This window comes from Lethenteron reissneri, chromosome 21 (genome assembly GCF_015708825.2).
Source record: "Lethenteron reissneri isolate LAM-NWPU_2019-01 chromosome 21, ASM1570882v1, whole genome shotgun sequence".
In the NCBI taxonomy this organism is placed as follows: Eukaryota; Metazoa; Chordata; class Hyperoartia; order Petromyzontiformes; family Petromyzontidae; genus Lethenteron; species Lethenteron reissneri.
Window position 1 is genome coordinate 21501746 of NC_083799.1, and position 18668 is coordinate 21520413.

The 18668-nt window shown below is 42.9% G+C and overlaps 1 protein-coding gene across 3 annotated transcripts in view; it reads left to right on the forward strand.

The window, feature by feature from the left end:
* The window catches only part of LOC133345392 (unconventional myosin-Ib-like), a 105350-nt gene that overhangs the window by 66765 nt on the left and 19917 nt on the right, over positions 1-18668 (forward strand). For all 3 annotated transcript variants that reach the window (XM_061556099.1, XM_061556100.1, XM_061556101.1), the window contains exons 15-20: positions 4086-4148; positions 5980-6180; positions 11213-11439; positions 15795-15995; positions 16678-16771; positions 17554-17703. In XM_061556099.1, the coding sequence (XP_061412083.1) occupies positions 4086-4148; positions 5980-6180; positions 11213-11439; positions 15795-15995; positions 16678-16771; positions 17554-17703 (936 nt within the window). The remainder of the gene's footprint in view (positions 1-4085; positions 4149-5979; positions 6181-11212; positions 11440-15794; positions 15996-16677; positions 16772-17553; positions 17704-18668) is intronic.

Consider the following 18668-nt stretch of genomic DNA (forward strand, 5'->3'; position numbering starts at 1 on the left):
AAATTTGCCATGTGGGTACTTTCCAGACTGTACACCATGCAAACATTATGAAAATTAACTTTTGGATTTTTTGGGGAGGGGGGGGGCGCAATAATGCAGAGATTTTGCACGGCAAGTGAGCTGTGACGTCAAATCTGTCATTGGACCCGCGCATGTGGAAGCGTAACGCGTTGTAGTGTAGTGGTTAGCGCGCCGCTGCGCTACGAACCCGGCGACCCGAGTTCTATTCCCGCTCACGGCCACCACCGGTGACGATTATTTGAACCGGTCCTGGGCCTCCCCTAGGTCGACTCAGCCTCAAACGAGTAACTGGTGTGGTGTGTGAACATCGCCACTGGGGAGACAAAGGCGGCCGGGCGTGGTGAATCCAAGTCCTGGGTGAAGCCAGGTAGTAAAGCTAGAAATTAATAAGCCGTCCATACAAAAATTATAATTGCTTGAAAGGAGCCAATTAATTGATGATTTAATGCAGGCATGCATTGTCACCGGATCTGAGTACGTGTGCAAAATTTCGAATTTATTGGACAACAGGAAGTGGACTAACTTTTGATTACAAGATTTGACCACGACAGACACAGGTGAAGTTAAATAAAGCCGTTGAAAAAAAAGAGGCAATTTAATTTTCACAAATATGCTACTGTTAAAATAAATAGATATAGGCAACCGCAGAGCTTTTGAATCATAAAAAGAATACCAGCACAACTTTTTTGTGCTACAGACTGCCCCGTTAGTTAACTCATCTTCTGCATTCAGGGATTTTAGGAGAGTATTATTACATACTGTCAAAACTTAAGTGATTCATTGATACAACAATATACACAAGAAAGAATGGAACATTTTTTCAAACGCGTAACATCCAGAAATGTTGATGTTTACATTCACAGAACTTTTTCAGGTACTGAATAAAAAAACTATCTTTAGCATAATTACATAAGATACCCAACTTCCTCTAAAGCTACATTATCCATAATAGGGGGGAGGGGAAGGTTGGGTTAGATCGCGTAAATAATATTGGTCGTGAAAGCCTTCGTACGCTACATCATTTTACATGATGTAAGTGCATAAAAATAACATTACATGCACACCATCATCATATTACATGGACACCATCATCATAAACAACTGTCGGAAGGATGTTTGTTGGTCTCTTCCTGAGAACAAAGTTTCTTGAATTTGAGAAGAACTTGCATTTTCTGCTGTCAAGGTCAGTTTCTCCCCTTGTGAGCGTTTATAGTTGTCCTTGTTTTTTTACTGAGGGACACGTCTTGTGCTTTGGCCATATGCTCGCCTCAATGGAATTGGGCATACACCACAAGCTGGGCAACATCATTAATATTCAAGCTGCCACGCCACGGTATGGCTTTAATGCCCTTTATGGGCAATTAAGCCCTGTTTGGAGACTGTTAAATGAAATTATGACTGTAGCGTTTCTTGCCATTGGGATGTGTATGATGGCTGTATTTGTATCGATTATTTTGGTTGACTGACTTCGCCAGAGCAAACCTGGTGTGTCTGTTGCAGTTATTGTGTAGAAAGTACACATTTGTTGTTTTCATGAATGCACTATGTTCTACCGTATTTGTCAGAAATTACACTTGCAATATGTACAGTAGCACATTCTATCTTGTAGTGTACGAGTTTTGGGTGATTGCTAAAAACTCGCTGTGCATCAATCAGTGAGTAGCATTCATGGTGTGCATTGGCAATCAATTGTTTAGGTTATGTACAATAACCTTTTTGCTGAATAAGTCTGTTAAGTGCCAGAGTAAGTCATGATGGCTTACTCTGGCAACCCCATTGCTTCTTTGAGCAGACAGACATGGTATAAATGATTTGAAGAAAGGTGCAACCCAAAAAACAAAACGTCTCTCACACACACTCACACGTAGGATGTGTGTCCTAGACCATGGTGACATTAGCATGGCAGCCTCATATCACAGTGATGTCTCTACAGCAGTGGCGGCTCCTGAAAAATCTCTCAGGGGGGGCAAATGTCTGGATGATTGATAAGGATAAGGTCCACCCATGCAATGGATAAATTAACAGCTTAAGCATGTAAAGGCAACTTCACTTCTTTAATATTAATGAAAAATAAAGTGACTCTTACAATACATCTTGTTTGTTTCTACACTCACAATTATTACAATCCACTCAGTTTCTTTTATTAAAGATTCCACTAGGTGGCGACAAATAATATTGTTGACTGAAACGTGCTCACTTAAAGTCTTAAGGTCTTAAAGTCACTTTATTGTCAAGTGTGTTACATGCATGACATACAACACAGATGAAATTACAGTCCTCTCTCTTGGTCCCACGGTGCAACCAAGCAATTAAAAAATTAATCACAATTAACAGACATAAATAAACAATAAACAATCGGCGATCAACACAAGATAAATAATCAAAAACGTAATAAACTTAAAATAAACAACAGTCAAGAATTTTTAAAATGTAAAATATTATTTAAATAAAGTATTTAAAGAAATAAGATATTTAAACCAGTGTGGTAGTGCGATGTAGTGCAATGTGCAGTCCAGAGATCAGGATGTACGAGTGAATGTGTGTGTGGGGGATGGGGTCAGGGGGCAAAGGGGGGTGGGTGGGCAGAGGGGGGGAGTGATGGTAGAGCAGGGAGGGAGTTGAGTCTCCTGACAGCCTGGTGAAAGTAACGGTCTTTGAGCCTGCTGGTCCTGGCTGGAAGACTCCGCAGTCTCCTCCCTGACGGCAGCAGGCTGAAGAGGCTGTGAGATGGGTGGGTGGGATCACCTGCAATCTTGATTGCTTTGCTGGTGATGCGGGTGTTATAAATGTCCAGAAGAGGGGGGAGAGAGACACCAATGATCCTCTCAGCTGCTCTCACTATGCGCTGCAGAGTCTTGCGGCAGGATACGTATGATGACGTAAGCACGTTAGGGCGAGCCCTCCCGGAAGCCATAGAGAATGCATTGCAGCGCCCGCCGTTCGAAAAAAAACATCTTTGAATGTAAGTTTATGGGAACACTCTGGGCGATTCTCAGCCAGAGTGAAATCGCCCAAAAAGAGGCGGTACTCCACAGAACGTGACATGACGCTGATTGGACTATATCCAGAGGCACAGTGACGGCTAGCGTGACTCTGTGGTTTAATGAGATTGGTGGTGCGTCGCCCAATCGCCCTAATGAAGAAACCGCCCCTGCTCTACAGCACTCCTGAAAGTCAACCTAAACCCGCCCCCCACCCCCTTTGTCTTTCTTGTTGACGAAGTTTACAATATGGAACATGCAGCCTCGATGCGCATCTACGAGACGGGAGATATTGGTGGTTTTGAGTGGCTCCTACTTTCGACATAAACAATCAACGCGTCTGCTTCATCGCACGACTTGACACCCTTCCCATTTTCCTGCTTAACTGCTGCAGTTTATGAGGGAGGTTGTTCTAATGTTGGTCGTTTGCTTTCCTTCTTTATTCTATTCATCCGTCTGTTTACATGTGTATGTATTTTACGTATGGGGAGCGGTCGTGCAGCGGTTAGCGCACTGCGCTATGAACCTGTCGACCCGGGTGCAATTCCAGCTCACGGCCAACACCAGTGACGATTTTCTGAACTGGTCCTGGACATCCCCTAAGTCGACTCAGCCTCAAATGGGTACCTGGTGCAGTGTGTAAACATCGCCACTAGGGAGACAAAGGCGGCCAGGCGTGGTGCTGGCCACCCACCCCCTCGTGTGCTGTGCCGGCCTTCATAGGTGCTCGCTCACAGCACTTCCTGCTGCGGGCTGTTAAGGCTGTCTGTGTTTTTTTTCTAGCCCTAAATACACAAGTAGACACATGTTATTGATAGAAGTTAGATAACCTTGTAACACCACTGACACAACTATTGTTTGTGTTGTGTTCATTGAAAGATTTTAGTAATGAAAAAAGTCATTGTCACGTCTAACTTTCTGGGCTCTCTATTAATAAACTATATTTTTTAAAGTGATGTTTGGCATTCGCTGTGAGCAGAATGTCAGACTCCAAATGAATAATATACACAAATATCGCCCAAAGTCTGGTTCTTTAAAATAATAAGACATTTGCTCGCGTTTATTTTTTCTTGTGTGTTGCAGGGAGTGAAATGGATCCAAATAGAATACTTCAACAACGCCATCATCTGTGACCTGATTGAGAACGTAAGGGTGTACGTGTGCGGTAACTGTGGGGCACCTTGTCCGCTGCGTTGGTGCACTGTGTGCTTGCGTGTGAGCATGGGCGAGTGGTAGTCTAGTGGTGTGTGTGTGAGCGCACACGCGTGTGAGTGTGTGTGGGGAGCGGTAGTGTAGTGGTTAGCTCGCTGTGCTACCAACCCGGTGACCCGAGTTCGATTCCCGCTCACGGCCAACACCACTGACGATTATCTGAATCAGTCCTGGGCCTCCTCTAGGTCGACTCGGCCTTAAATGAGTACCTGGTGCGGTGTGTAAACATCGCCACTAGGGAGACAAAGACGATCGGGCGTAGTGCTGGCCACCCATCCCCTCCATTACCGTAAGAGCCTTCATATTAGCTACTCGCTAACAGCACTTACCCCAAAAGTCTGTTAAGGATATACGGTGGTTGTGCTAAAAAATACATCTCTGGTATGCAAATGCATGCCTTGTAGTAAAGTACTCCATGTAGAAAGCGGGATTCCACATCAAGTATAGTAATTATAAGTAAGTAATTTAACGAAAGAAGGCTTTTGAGATACGATAAGCCGAAAGAAGGAAGCCATGCTCTGGAAAGAGATTCGATGGAGGGCATGAATTATGGACAACGGATGAGAGCACACGTGAGAGTGAGAGTTTGGGATGACGCTGGGAGATGCGACTGCACACGATCATGAGAGATGGAGACTGATCTTGCATAATGCCTTTGAGCATTCGGGATGATGATGAGCCAGAGGCTTAACAAAATCTCATTGTTCTTTTATTAAGAGGATCTTGCAGAATGTATTTGTATATTTAGGGTATATACAAGTCATATAATTTTTGTTATAAAAAAATGTCTGTGTCTTTTTTATTTTAAAAGCACTCAATGAAGTGGTTATACTGATGCATTTGTTTATGGGCTTTTGTGTGGTTTTCATCGACCTTATATTTGGGGTGTGTGTGTTGGTACATGTGTAAATATATAAATGTGTATACGTTTGTACTTTAGTGTAAGTATGCGCACACACGTGTGTGTTAAACATGTGTATATGCTTGCATGTGATCATATAAGTGTGTGTTTTTGCACAATATTTATTGAATATTAGAAAAGTACATGAACATTATAAACTTTAGTTTGATAAGGTTTCATAAAAATGAAAAAAAAAATGTGATCTGAATCGTAAAGTCATAGGTTATTTGAACAGTATTTAAATTATAGAGCGCTCTCTTGTATGCACATGTTGATGTGTGAATATGAGCAAGCATATACATATTCCATCAGTATTGGTCTGTGTTTGTGCATGTACATATTAGCAAGAATGTGCATGCCTATGGATGTATTTGTGTGTATGAGCACATTTGCAAACATGTAATTACGTGTATCCTTATCATACATTTATATAGCGCCTTAACCAAGGTGATGTACAGTGAACTAACTATGGTACAAGATGGTTAGCGAGATCCAAAGAGATAATTGGATGGGAAATATGTGAAATGAGGTGGTGGTGGCGGCGTTGCGTGGAATAAACGAAGATGGAAATTAGATGAGTGGATTGATGATGGGTGAATATGGGGAGTTGGGGACAGGGAAGGCGAATGCTCATGTGTTTGTGTCGATGCCCAAGCACATGAACGTATGTACATATGCATGCATGCATGTAGAATACCATATCTAAATGCATCTTCATCTCAAGATCCCGGGAAAAATGATAATTTATAGTGAGCTTGGATTTGAACAGGGCGTCAACAGCACAGATCACTGGAAGAAGACAGTTCCAGACTTACTTTGACGGTCGAGGAGGATGAACGTGTCTCTCTCTCTCTCTCTGTGCAGCCCCAAACTGGCATTCTGTCCATGCTGGATGACGAGTGCATGCGTCCGGGCAATGCGACTGACTCTACCTTCTTGGAGAAGCTCAACGACATCTGTGGCAAGCACGAGCGCTTCAAGAGCCACAACAGCCTGAGCACCAAGCGCTCGATCAACAACTCCCTGCTTTATCGGTGCTTCCGTGTGGATCACTACGCCGGCATGGTGCGCACACACACGCACGTGCACTCAGCGCGCGCACTGAGTGCATGCAGTATACAGCGCGTCCCTAGAGCAAGTCTAATTCGAAGGAAACAAACAATAAACAAAAAAACTTATACAGTATATTGACAGTGGTGCACAAACATCTATTTGCGATGAAGATGGACCACTGGCCAAAACGTTACCCATTTCATGTTTTTTTCCGTTTTATGGCCACAGTATTATTGATGGATGTATTGAGTTTCTTTTCTTTTTATTAACATGAATGTAGTTGTATGCGTGTATGTTGAACGTCTTTCGCACTGTGCTAATCAGAGGTGGAAGGATAACAAACTAAACACAAAAAGCAGTTTTCAAGAAATTAGTTTTCAATCTAGAGTTTGTTCTGCCTGTGGAATAGTTATAGTGGTGTAAAATCTGAGCTCCATGGCCTCTTCTTTATGGTGGGTGGGCCAATCGAGTGGGTAATTGTGAACCAGTATTGAAATTGGGTTCAGTTTTCTACATGTGGAGTCCTGAATGTCGGTTGTGTTTGCACAACTCCAGTTTTAATATTGAAGTGTCTGTGTTCGCTCTCGAGCATTGCGTGGTGATTGGTGATGACCTCCACTGGCGAAACCAACTTCTGTTCACTTCAATTTTACGCACCCCCCAAGTGCTGAGCGAATCTCCAGATACACTTTATGCGTTCTAGATTTGAAGCTTTTGTGACTGCAAGGATTCATATTCTTAGGTTGTATCGGTAAAGTCACGTAGGTAAAACATTAAAATTAATAAAAGTAAAATAAAATAAAAATCACGACGTTTCGAAGGCAACACAAGCTTCCGTCTTCAATGTTTTACCTACGTGACTTTACCGAAAAAACCTAAGAATATAGACACTTTATGCGGTTGCTCCGAAAGTCAGTGGAACACCTAATGGGTAAAATCCACGTGTTAAAATCTGGTTATTACGTTGAGTGTACGAATGTCATTGAATTGCTAGACACGAGGATGGCTGAACATTCTAAAACTGTGAGAAAAATGTGCATGGGTTATATAATACCACAGTGTTTGTTATTTCAATGTCATTTGAGCACTACTTTTAGTAGAACATAGAAGCACTGCCGTTGTACATTCTTCAAGCAAATAGTGTTTTTTTATACTGGTAGGAACATCCTGGTTACACCAGCCCACAGGGGATTATTGTGTCCGTCCGTCCGTCGTGCATCCAAAAATGGGATGGGTGGGGCTGGGTGGAGAGGGGAGGGTGGGGAGGGGCTGGGTGGGGAGGGTGGGGAGGGGCTGGGTGGGGAGGGTGGGGCTGGGCTGGGTGGGGAGGGTGGGGCTGAGTGGGAGGGAGGCGTGGGGCTGGGTGGGGAGGGGCAGGTCACCCCGTGGTGCCCTTATAAAACTCAACGTATAACCTACTCACGCCGGCTTGTGCCCGCCTTCACAGTCGGCCATATTTGTGGAATACACCACGCCACCGTTGACCCTGGCCATTGACCGAGCAACCCAACGTTCCTACCAGCTCCCTCCGCAGGAATGTGTTTTTACAGTCCTCAGACGGTGAAAAGAGATCGTGTTTGGAGCTTTTATTACAAATATGAAAACACAATGTGGGACACATTCTTTAAACTCAAGCTTTCATAGGGAAGCCATTTTACAGTTGGTTATGCACATTGCAACGCTGTAGAATCTTGTGTTGTGGGTTCACTTACTGTCAATCACCTTTCGTTTCTGTCGCATTTCATATGAACGATCATCAGCTATCACTCTGCGTGCATCAGTCACCTAGTTTAATGTACTTTGTCATCCAGTATATTATTTCTGAGCAGCCTTCAGCTTCACAATTTCATTCACCGAAACACATCGCTGTAATTCAGTGCCATACTTCTGTTCAATGACTATCATTCAGTGTTACCCAGGGAAACATCACCTTGATCACCATCACAATACATCAACGTCTGTAATCGTAACATAACAATATTCTGTTCGATAATAGTTTTTTTACCATTTTATCTGGCAACAAAACTGACACCTTATTTACAAGGAGTCATGTTTGCATTGACCACAATACCTGCGGTCAGAATGCAAAAAAAAACACAACTCTGATCATGTATGCACTGTCCTTGAAATTGATTGATCCACACCCGAGACAGCTTTTCTTAGAGCCTAGTCTCACATGGTGTTGGACCAGATGACGCCAAAAGGCGCGGTCTATGCAAACATGACTCCTTGTAAAAAAGGTGTCAGTTTTGTCGCCAGATAAAAGGGTAAAAAACCAATGATCATATTTTGCTACTGGCAAAGGAGGTTCCAATGGTGGAATATTCTGTTCATCACATCTTTTGCCATCATAACCATCAACCTTACAACAGCCATCATTGCCCTTCCTCAAACTGTGTTCCTTGTCTGAGATTTTGCTTCCATTTCGGAAAGACTCACAGTGGGGGTTGCCCTGTCTGTGAGTCATCCCATCGTCAGCACAACTATGAACTCCAGAGAAGTTTTACTAAACTGTGTTTTGTAAAAAAATGTGAAGCGACAAGCAAACTGCGAAGAAACGCCGCTGCTTCTCTTAATCCTCACTGCACGGGCATCCGTGTTGGTTTTAATGTGATCCTGGCAGTCTCCATTGTGTACACATTTCTATTAAACAAGTGTCACTCAGAAAGCCATAAAACATTGTTTTCCAAACAACCGCTCGTACATATAGTTGGATTTTTTTTTACGCAGGAAAGCCAAGCACATTAAATGTGTTTGGCTTTTTGTTCCATAAGTTCATAACTTACGACAAAGAGTTTGGAACAAAAGAGTTCAAATAGAAATTACGGTTCAACCCTTATAATGCAGGAACCTTCATAGCTTATTGTTCCCAAAATACATTAAGGGAGTAGTGGTGTTGTGGTTTGCGCACTGCGCTATGGATCCAACAATTGATTCCTGGTCACGGCTAACATCAGTGGCGAGTGATATCGGTAATGATCCTCGGCCACCACCCTTCACCAATCCCTATTGACCAGCGTGGTGAAGTATGGTCAAAAAAACCCCTTGACTGATACAGCGTTGAATGGACGAACGACTGTAATTTCTTTACATTCATAACACGTTGCTTAATACAGACACACAATATGGACTGCAGCAATGCTTGCCACTGAGTTGATGTGTCTGTTCATGTTTACACTTTCCAGCTGGAAGCCAGAGTTAACCAACTAATCGCACAGGGTGATTGATTGATGGATACCCCAACTAAAATACAAGGGAGATGTTACGCAACTGTAGATTGTGATTCAGGTTGTTAAAGAGTTCTCAGCTTTTACAGTTCTTCCTCTTATTCTTTGGGTCTTCCGGCTGTAAAGTCACGTAGATAGAAAAAATAAAAGTAAATAAAATAAAATATTTAAAGTAAATAAATAAAGTGGATATTTTAAGTAAATCCAATATTTTTTTTACTTAATTTTTTTCTATCTACGTGACTTCACCGAAAGAACCAATGAATATGAATTCCTGCAGTCACAAAAGTTTTAAGTAAAAGTTCTTACTCTGTTTTTCTTTTACATATTTAATCGCATCGATGTCAAAATAATGTAAGATACGATTCGTAAATTGTTCTCCTTTGCTTTGGCACACACACACACCCAGACGCCACCTGGATTAGACGCAGTGCATGTGTCGGGGTCCGAGCATCTCCATCCATGCTACCAGGGGCGGTTTCTTCATTAGGGCGATTGGGCGACGCACCACCAATGTCATTCAACCACAGAGTTTCGCGAGCCGTTACTGTGCCTCTGGATATAGTCCAATCAGCATCATGTCACGTTCTGTGGAGTACCGCCTCTTTTTGGGCGATTTCACTCCGGCTGAGAATCGCCCAGAGTGTTCCCATAGACTTACATTCAAAGATGTTTTTTTTCTAATGGCGGCCGCTCCAATGCATTCTCTATGGCTTCCGGGAGGGCTCGCACTAACGTGCTTACGTCATCATACGTAAGCAAGTTTCATCCAACAATATAATTTGTCGCCACCTAGTGGAATCTTTAATAAAAGAAACTGAGTGGATTGTATTAATAGTGAGTATAGAAATAAACAAGATGTATTGTAAGAGTCACTTTATTTTTCATTAACATTAAAGAAGTGAAGTTGCCTTTACATGCTTAAGCTGTTAATTTATCCATTGCATGGGTGGACCTTATCCTTATCAATCATCCAGACATTTGCCCCCCCTGAGAGATTTTGCAGGAACCGCCACTGCATGCTACCCTTCACCGCAGAATATAACTGCATCATAAATCGTAACAAGCTGTATTTCCTTTACAATTGCAGCATTAAGTGGGGAGCAAAAAGTGAGTTGAATTTTCCGTCATGGACCCAGTCCGTCGATGAGCCTACTATTTAGTACTGGTGCTATAGATGTTTATAGACAGTGCTCAATAATATATTTAATAATGAAGTCCATTTGGTCATGGGAATTGTTTTACCATACTTCACCATGCTAGTCAGTGTGGATTGGTGGAGGGGCAGCGATGTCCAGGACGAGTTCAGGTATCACTTGCCACTGATGTTGGCTGTGTCCAGGGATTAAACTCAGTTATTTATGGGTTCATAGCGCAGTGCGCTAACAACTGCACCACACACTCCACCCTGGTACTAATACAATGTGTGGCCGAGTTAGGTTTTAAATTAGCCGAATGTTCCTGCTGGAATTGGTCGACCAATTTTTTTACTGGGTTATTTTGCTTGTGAGAGGAAATTAGGGTACCTGAAGTCACAATCCATACAAGATGCTACAAATGCTTGTATGCAGCTGTGTCCTGAATACAGCTTTCTTTCATGTATTTAACAAGCAACCTCATAGCCCTGCAGGTCCGCTGTCTCATCTCATGCATATGCTGACATCGCCATGATCCGCTTACAAAGCAATGGATTGCAAGTGTGCCTTACTGCAACATTCTGACAATTATTCCTACATCTATAGTTACTTGCTTTGATCATTTATTTAAACTCAGTCTGCACGGTATTGGCGTGCACACATGTGCGTGTCTGCGTGTAGGTGACGTACAGCGTGGATGGCTTCGTGGACAAGAACAACGACCTGCTGTTCCGCGACATCTCGCAGACCATGTGGCAGAGCAAGCGGGAGCTGGTGCGCGATCTCTTCCCTGAGGGCAACCCCAAAAAGCAGTCGCTCAAGCGACCGCTCACAGCCAGCAGCCAGCTCAAGACCTCGGTCAACGCCCTCATGAAAGACTTACTCATCAAGAACCCCAACTACATCAGGTCTCCCATTCACCGCCACCCCACTAGGCCTATGCCCTGCGTGTGCCCATCAGGGTGGGGTGGGGGGTGTTGCATCTGCAGATGGAAACTCCTGTCACGGGAGGTTTCTGTGGTCTGGCATGACCTCATGTATTTCCCATGAGAATGTAACATGCAGCTGGACACGGTTCCTGTGGCTCTGAGGAAGCCCCAGCAGCAAGCACTGGGCTGGGTGGCGTCACTGAAGCAGCTCTATTGTAATATCATTAAAATTCTCCGCCTGTGACTAAATTACCTGAAATGCACCCGATATAGGCAGTTCATGGAAGCTGGACATTTCTTGGATAGGTGAGCACCGTACACTGACAGCGTGTCATAGGGCTCCGGGGCTGTGTGATGTGCAGTCGAGGGACTGCAGCAAAGTCCATTGTTGCACTGTACTTCCGTGCTTCCACGTTCATGTTCCCCGCCATAACCAGCTGTGCTGATCAGTGGTGAAGTATGGTCAAATAGCCACCACGGCCTTCACAGACGTGGGGAGACTCTCATTCAGCGGTGGAGGAATAAAAAAGGTTGTGTATGTATGTTAAAATTCCGAAAAGATGGTGTGTCTTTATTCAGCCTCATGGTTTAGCCATGGTGTCTGTGTCTATGTCTCTAATGCAGTTGAATTCTGAATGTCTTCAATGCCTGTCGATTGAAATCTTGGGCAGCATTTGTCAGCAAGCAATGCTAATGTTATAAGTAGTTATTTCTGCGGCAAATACAATGGCATATAAGAGCCCCTAGATTCTAAACCTTTTATATTTGTGATTCAGAATGATACCTTTTGAGCTTTCCAACGATAGCTTTCATTAGCTGCAACTAGAATGTGTGCATCACATACATTTTGAGTAGCATATGCGTTCTCGAGCTGCAGTGGTGAAGACCATTAATGAAAGCTAATTAATTTCAGTATTATGTTTTTGAATAAACAATGGGACTGTACTTGTAAGGGATATTTAAAGCAGAACACAACTCACGTGATACTATTCCACTATCAACAGCACATTGTGTATTACAAAACATGTCACCGTTCACAAATAATATAGGATTACATATTTTTATATCTGTTGTTTCCAATTTCATTGAGCAAAATAATTGACAGTATTTAAATGTGTGTTGTTTATTAAATTAGATACATAATGCGTGTTTTGAATCTCAGTGGGTGGCATATTAACCTAATCAGAGCTGCATCATAATATCAACACGTAATCATCTCTCAGCACTTAAGCTATGGTTCATGACTACACAGACCATTCATTATGTGGAGAATTAAATGTACTCATGAACTCACTAACCTACACCACCGCTAAGATGAAGGCAGTGCATTTTGGCTTCGTCAGATACACACATGGTGATATACTAGATTTGAAGCTTTCGTGACTGCAATGATTCATATTCTTAGGTTTTTTCGGTAAAGTCACGTAGATAAAAACATTAAAAAGTAAAATAAAATAAAAATCACGACGTTTCGGAGGCAACACAAGCTTCCGTGTTGCCTCCGAAACGTCGTGATTTTTATTTTATTTTACTTTTTAATGTTTTTACCTACGTGACTTTACCGAAAAAACCTAAGAATATGGTGATATACGTTTTAATTTAAATACTCTCTCTGGAGTGCTTCCAAACGTCATGCGCTTTGTTATGAATCTCGTATCTTGTGTCTGGGGCGAGGTGACCTTGTGGTCGTGTGGATTTTTCTCCGGATCCTCCAGTTTTTCTCTACACATTTGTAAACATGCGTTTAGATTTGGCTGCTCCTATAAATTCCCACATATGATAAGCCATTTCCTTGAGCTATCATAATGTGGCCAGGTTGCTTCTGAAAAAGAGCTATATAGCGCAGTGGGCCTTACCTGGTAACTAAAATAGTTAAAATAATTGCTTAACTCCAGCCCATACAGGTGCAAACCCCCCACGGCTTCCCTTGCATTGTGCCGGGCTGTCTCCTGCACTCGACCATGCTGTGTGTTGCTGCCGCACTTCATTGCAATACTGTCACATCAAATCAGTAGTGTGGCATTGTTGTGCCATCAGTGTACAGTACTTCTATATGGTATAATTGATATACAGCATAGCGAAGTATGGGAGGAGAAGATAACCCCATGACGAACATGGTGTGGGAAGATCTTCATCCTTTGCTGGATTGAGAATGGCTGGAGTTTATTTATTCAAAAGTCAAAGTTCAAGTATCTTCCTGCTCAAGTGAGCAATGGGGTCGTGATTACACTTAAGTGGTTGTGCTTTCGCTACGTTGTCCCCACCTGAACAAGGACGCTTGTGTTACGCCCGAAACGTCGTGATTTAATTTAGTTGTTTTCCTTTATTATATTTTTTACCTACGTGACGTTACCGAAAAAACCAAAGAGTATGCGTGCTTACATCTGTTCGTAGTCACGAGGAATACCACATTCCCTTGGTGGGGCCCAGTAAACACATAATTGCTTGATCACTGTTGACTTGTCACAAAGTGGTACACATTTTATTTACCCCAAATGGATGATAGGCAAATTTATAATTGTCCTTTATGCAGGCATATTTATTGAGTAATTTTTCATAACGGAGTAAACCAGGGTAACTGAAGAACACCCATACATATGAATGGATTATAGGCCAGAATGTGTAAACATACTGTACGTCAAAGATATCTGCTTGCGAAATTGCCTCTGAAATGCTACTACCTCTTAGCATGAAGATTGGGTGTCTTGCTCTCGGTGTCAGCCGGGTTCACCAGCTCCGCCTCCAGATTTGCTTATGACAGAAAAGCCCCGTTTAGCCGCGAAGGCCATAAATGCCGTTTGTCCACAAAATGAAGGGTGACACCGATGGACACTGGCACGCATTGCAACAGTACCACGCATCCCCCTGCTGGGGGGACTTCTTAGTCTGGCTCGGTTCAACCTTAAGTCTCAAGTCACACAGACAATCGTAGGCAAAAAGCACCCAGCCCTTGTGCATTATGCAAAATAAATCATCAGCAGTGCGTGAAGAATGTCAGTGTGGTCAGAAACTGCTGGTGGTTTTTTTTGCACAATGCGCAAAAGCTGAGTGATTTTTATACACGTTTTTGGGTGTTGTTTGAAACCTGTGATTTTCCCAGCCTACTCAATGTTTCTGTTGTGCTTCTCATCATTTGCAGATTTGATCGCTTCAGCCTTTGTATTCCTCGCTTATCACTGATACGGTAGTTTGTCAGTTCTAGTAGTGTTACCTTGAATATTTTCAGCTACCAGAAGGCAATGTAGCTGTTTTTGGAAGGCTTTGGTAACTATCTTGATTTTTTATTCTGTTAATATATGTTGCATATGCATAGATACAGTATGTTATGTAAAAATGTTTTACGTGAAAATGATATTGACTCGCAATAACACTGAGTGAACATAACATGTTATACATAATATGTTTGTGACCTTGTAGGCACACAGTGTGTGCCTACAAGGTCACAAGAGTAATGTACACTTGTTACTTGTGTTGTTTATCTGATTGTGTCTATAATTATGTACATTTGTTACTTCTATTGTTTACATGATTATATCTATAATTTTATTTACCTATTGAGGTTTGAAAGTATTGAAATTATTTCAAGCCAACCATTAATCTTATATTTGAAATTCTTAAACTTGATTATTTGGTTCTTTCGGTTAAGTCACGTCTAAAGATAAAATAATAAATTAAATTAAATAATAGCATACGACGTTTCAATCGAAACGTCGTATGCTATTATTTAATTTAATTTATTATTTTATCTTTAGACGTGACTTAACTGAAAGAACCAAATAATCATTTACTGCAGTCACGAAAGTTCTAAAATTAAGATTCTTAAACTTCATTACCATCATCATCCATCCTCATTGCCTTGCCTTTTAATACCATAGGCATCACAAATTTCAGCACATCAGTAATTGAATTGATGAGGACACTGGGAGCACAATTCGAATGGGTGTTTTAGTAAGAGTTGCTGTCAGACTGAGAAAGCACCGGCTTTCTCACCCTGGCTTGCTGACAGCGATCGACGCTCAAGCAGTTTGCACAGCCTACTCTTCATTAATTCGGCTGCTAATTATCAAGGGTGCCACATCATCAATGCCACAGTGTAAGGATGGTATCATGCTGAAAATAAAGTCCACAGATAACAATCATATCGAAACGTGTCACACCAACAGCACACCTTTCAGAGTACAGCCATGTGAAACCAATAATCCAACTCCTCTTTCTGTGCTGCAGACACATTCATTTCACGGGGCAGCCAGACCACACATTATGTGCCACGCACAATGTGCGCTATGCTCACCATGGCCATGCCGCTCGCATGTCTCTGCACCTACTCGCTACAGGTGCCTCAAGCCCAATGACCGCAAGTCGGGCAGCCTCTTCCAGGACGATCTGGTGTTGAACCAGGTGCGCTACCTGGGCCTCATGGAGAACGTGCGTGTCAGGCGAGCGGGATACGTGTTCCGCCAGCTCTATGCGCTGTGCCTCCACCGGTACAAGATGCTCGGCAGCCGAACGTGGCCGCATTGGAACGGCGAAGCCAAGTACGTCACATGCACCACGCATGCAGCTCATCGTGCAAACATTGTCACGGCTTGGTTGCCTTGGGGTCACCATATGGAAGGGTTATAGAAAAGGCCTGTTCTATTTTTTGTTCATCTCGCGATATGGTAATCATCAGAATGATGACTCTCCTGCATTGGAATGTCTGGTCTATTCATTTTTAATTCGTGTTTTGATGTCGGAGGAAACCGGAACACCCATCAAAAAACTCACATGTACGTGAGTATGTGAGGACTCACAGTGTGTGGCCAGGAACCCACTTTCTGGACTGTCATGCACTGGCCACTTCACAGTGCAGCAGTTTGGGAATTCCATGGCACACCGTGAAATTTTCGTGAGCCAATAACACGGCCTCCAAATGCTGGGTTATGTGTGTGCACCACCACGCCCAGCATAAAACATTAAATTTCTGATAAATCGGACTTAGGTAAATTTCACGCATGATTAATCACACACAGTAGTTGATTCACTTTTTATTTGTGAGCGTGGAGTGAACATGCGATCTTGAGAACCTGCCGGGTTCCAAATTAATGAAGCTGCACATGGGCCTCTTCCCATATACGCAGTCAATCGAGAATCTTCTGTGCTCTAAGAATAATGAGTTGCGTTGAACGGCGTGCGATGTTCCCCTTGATTGTTCCCCACGCTATGACTGTCAAACAGGGAGGGGGTGAAAAGTATCCTGGTGGACCTGAAACTTCCCCAGGAGGAATACGCCTTTGGGATCACCAAGGTCTTCATCAAGAGCCCCACCACGGTACGGAGGGTTGCTCACGGCGCTCAGCGCACGCTCATTTCAATGACAGATTCTGGGTATTGGAGGGGGGGGTAATTAACCGAATATCACGGCCCAGTTAACCCATTGGTGGTTCACAACTTAGGCCTCTTGACCCTCCAACTAATGCCATTTTTCCACTGCCTGTGATCCATAACCTGGTTGGGTAGCGTGTAGTTCTAGTCATTCCGAAGCAGGCGGTTGCGAGTTGAAATCCTAGTTGGGGGGGGGGTTCAATGAAACTCCGAACGTATTCATCGTAAATCAAGTCAGTAAAGACTTTATAGAATGTCTACAGTGGTCATCTTATGAAGATCCAGGCTCGTGCCCGGAGAATGAGGAATTCCAACCACTCTCAAAGGGGCTGTCAAAGCAGATGCGTGTTGTCTCAGTGCCCGTTTTAGTAAAGGACAGTCCAGATGCCAGCACTCCTGACATTCCTTGATTTGGTACTGCCTCTTTCCATACATTTTTGATGGATTGGATATGTTTTGTCTGGAGAATTGGGAACGTAAAGATGACATGAATGACGGATAACATTATGTTACAGTGGTATTCACACAAAAAAAATCCTACTTATTTACCCATTTTGTGTTTTGAGATTCCCCACCATTTAATTCCCAAACAAATGTAAGTCCTTATCCTGAATCAAAGTACAACCATTTTTTTACTTGTTCAGATACAGTCATCAAAAACAACATGCTACGTAGATACACTTGCTATAGCAGCACCAAATAACTGTATATTCCATGTCGCCACCACAGTTGTTTCAGCTCGAGCGGAAACGCACGGAGCGCATGCACGAGCTGGCCACCCTCATCCAGAAGACGTACCGCGGCTACAAGTGCCGTACTCACTTCCTCCTCATGAAGAAGAGCCAGATATTAATCGCCAGCTATGTCCGATCACACCAAGTGAGTCCCGTTCATTGTACAGGCACGATCGGCCTCGAGCTCCTTTCGAGGATAATCTCACACACCACGCACACACACACACGTGTCATTCCGTTAGGTGGTACAACATTTAACCAACACCAAAGGAATGATGGGCTGAGTAAGCAAGGAGTCAGGATTTGAACTCTTTCATCCTTCCTATTGAGTCAAACACTCTAGCCACAGTGCCAACATGTCAGATTGTGTGCATACAATAATTGGTCATTCACCAAAGTGGTTCTACAGCAGATAGTTTGCATTGCATAATTTGAGAACTCAAACTTGTGGAAAAAATGGGTAGATGGCAAATTGTAAGTAATCTTTACACTATACAGCCACCCACATTCAATTGCGCACATTGAAAATATCAGTATCAAATGCTTGTTATGAAAATGTCAGGAGTGTTCATAACCATGTTCACATTGTGTAGATACGAATAATTCCCAAAGGATTTAAATAAGTATGAAGCAAAATTCACACTCCATTGCAAGCCCTTACAGTGGTCACGAGACCAGCTCGCCACTGTTTCTAACTACATCCCAGCGTGGATCACGCAGACATGCTCCGAGACATTTAGACTGTGTTACCGTTTATCTTAAATTGCACTGGAGGCTCTGTCGGAATTGGAGATTATACGATATGGCACAAAGCGACATTACTATTCTGGCTGAGTGGGAATGCGGCAGCGCTTTGATCGTTGCAAGTGGAAAGAAGTTGCCTGCAAGGCGGCTGGAAGCAAATGGTGAAATCATTTAGTACCACTGAGCCAGTTTCCTTTGAAAGTATATGTTCCAGATTTTCATGCATTTTTAATAACACACGTCCACGCTGTAACAGTTGCTCAACTGTCAGTCAAAGAGTTACAAACTCTTAGGTTTTTTCCGGTAAAGTCACGTAGGTAAAAATAAATAATAAAAATAATAGAAATAATAATAGAAATGAAATCA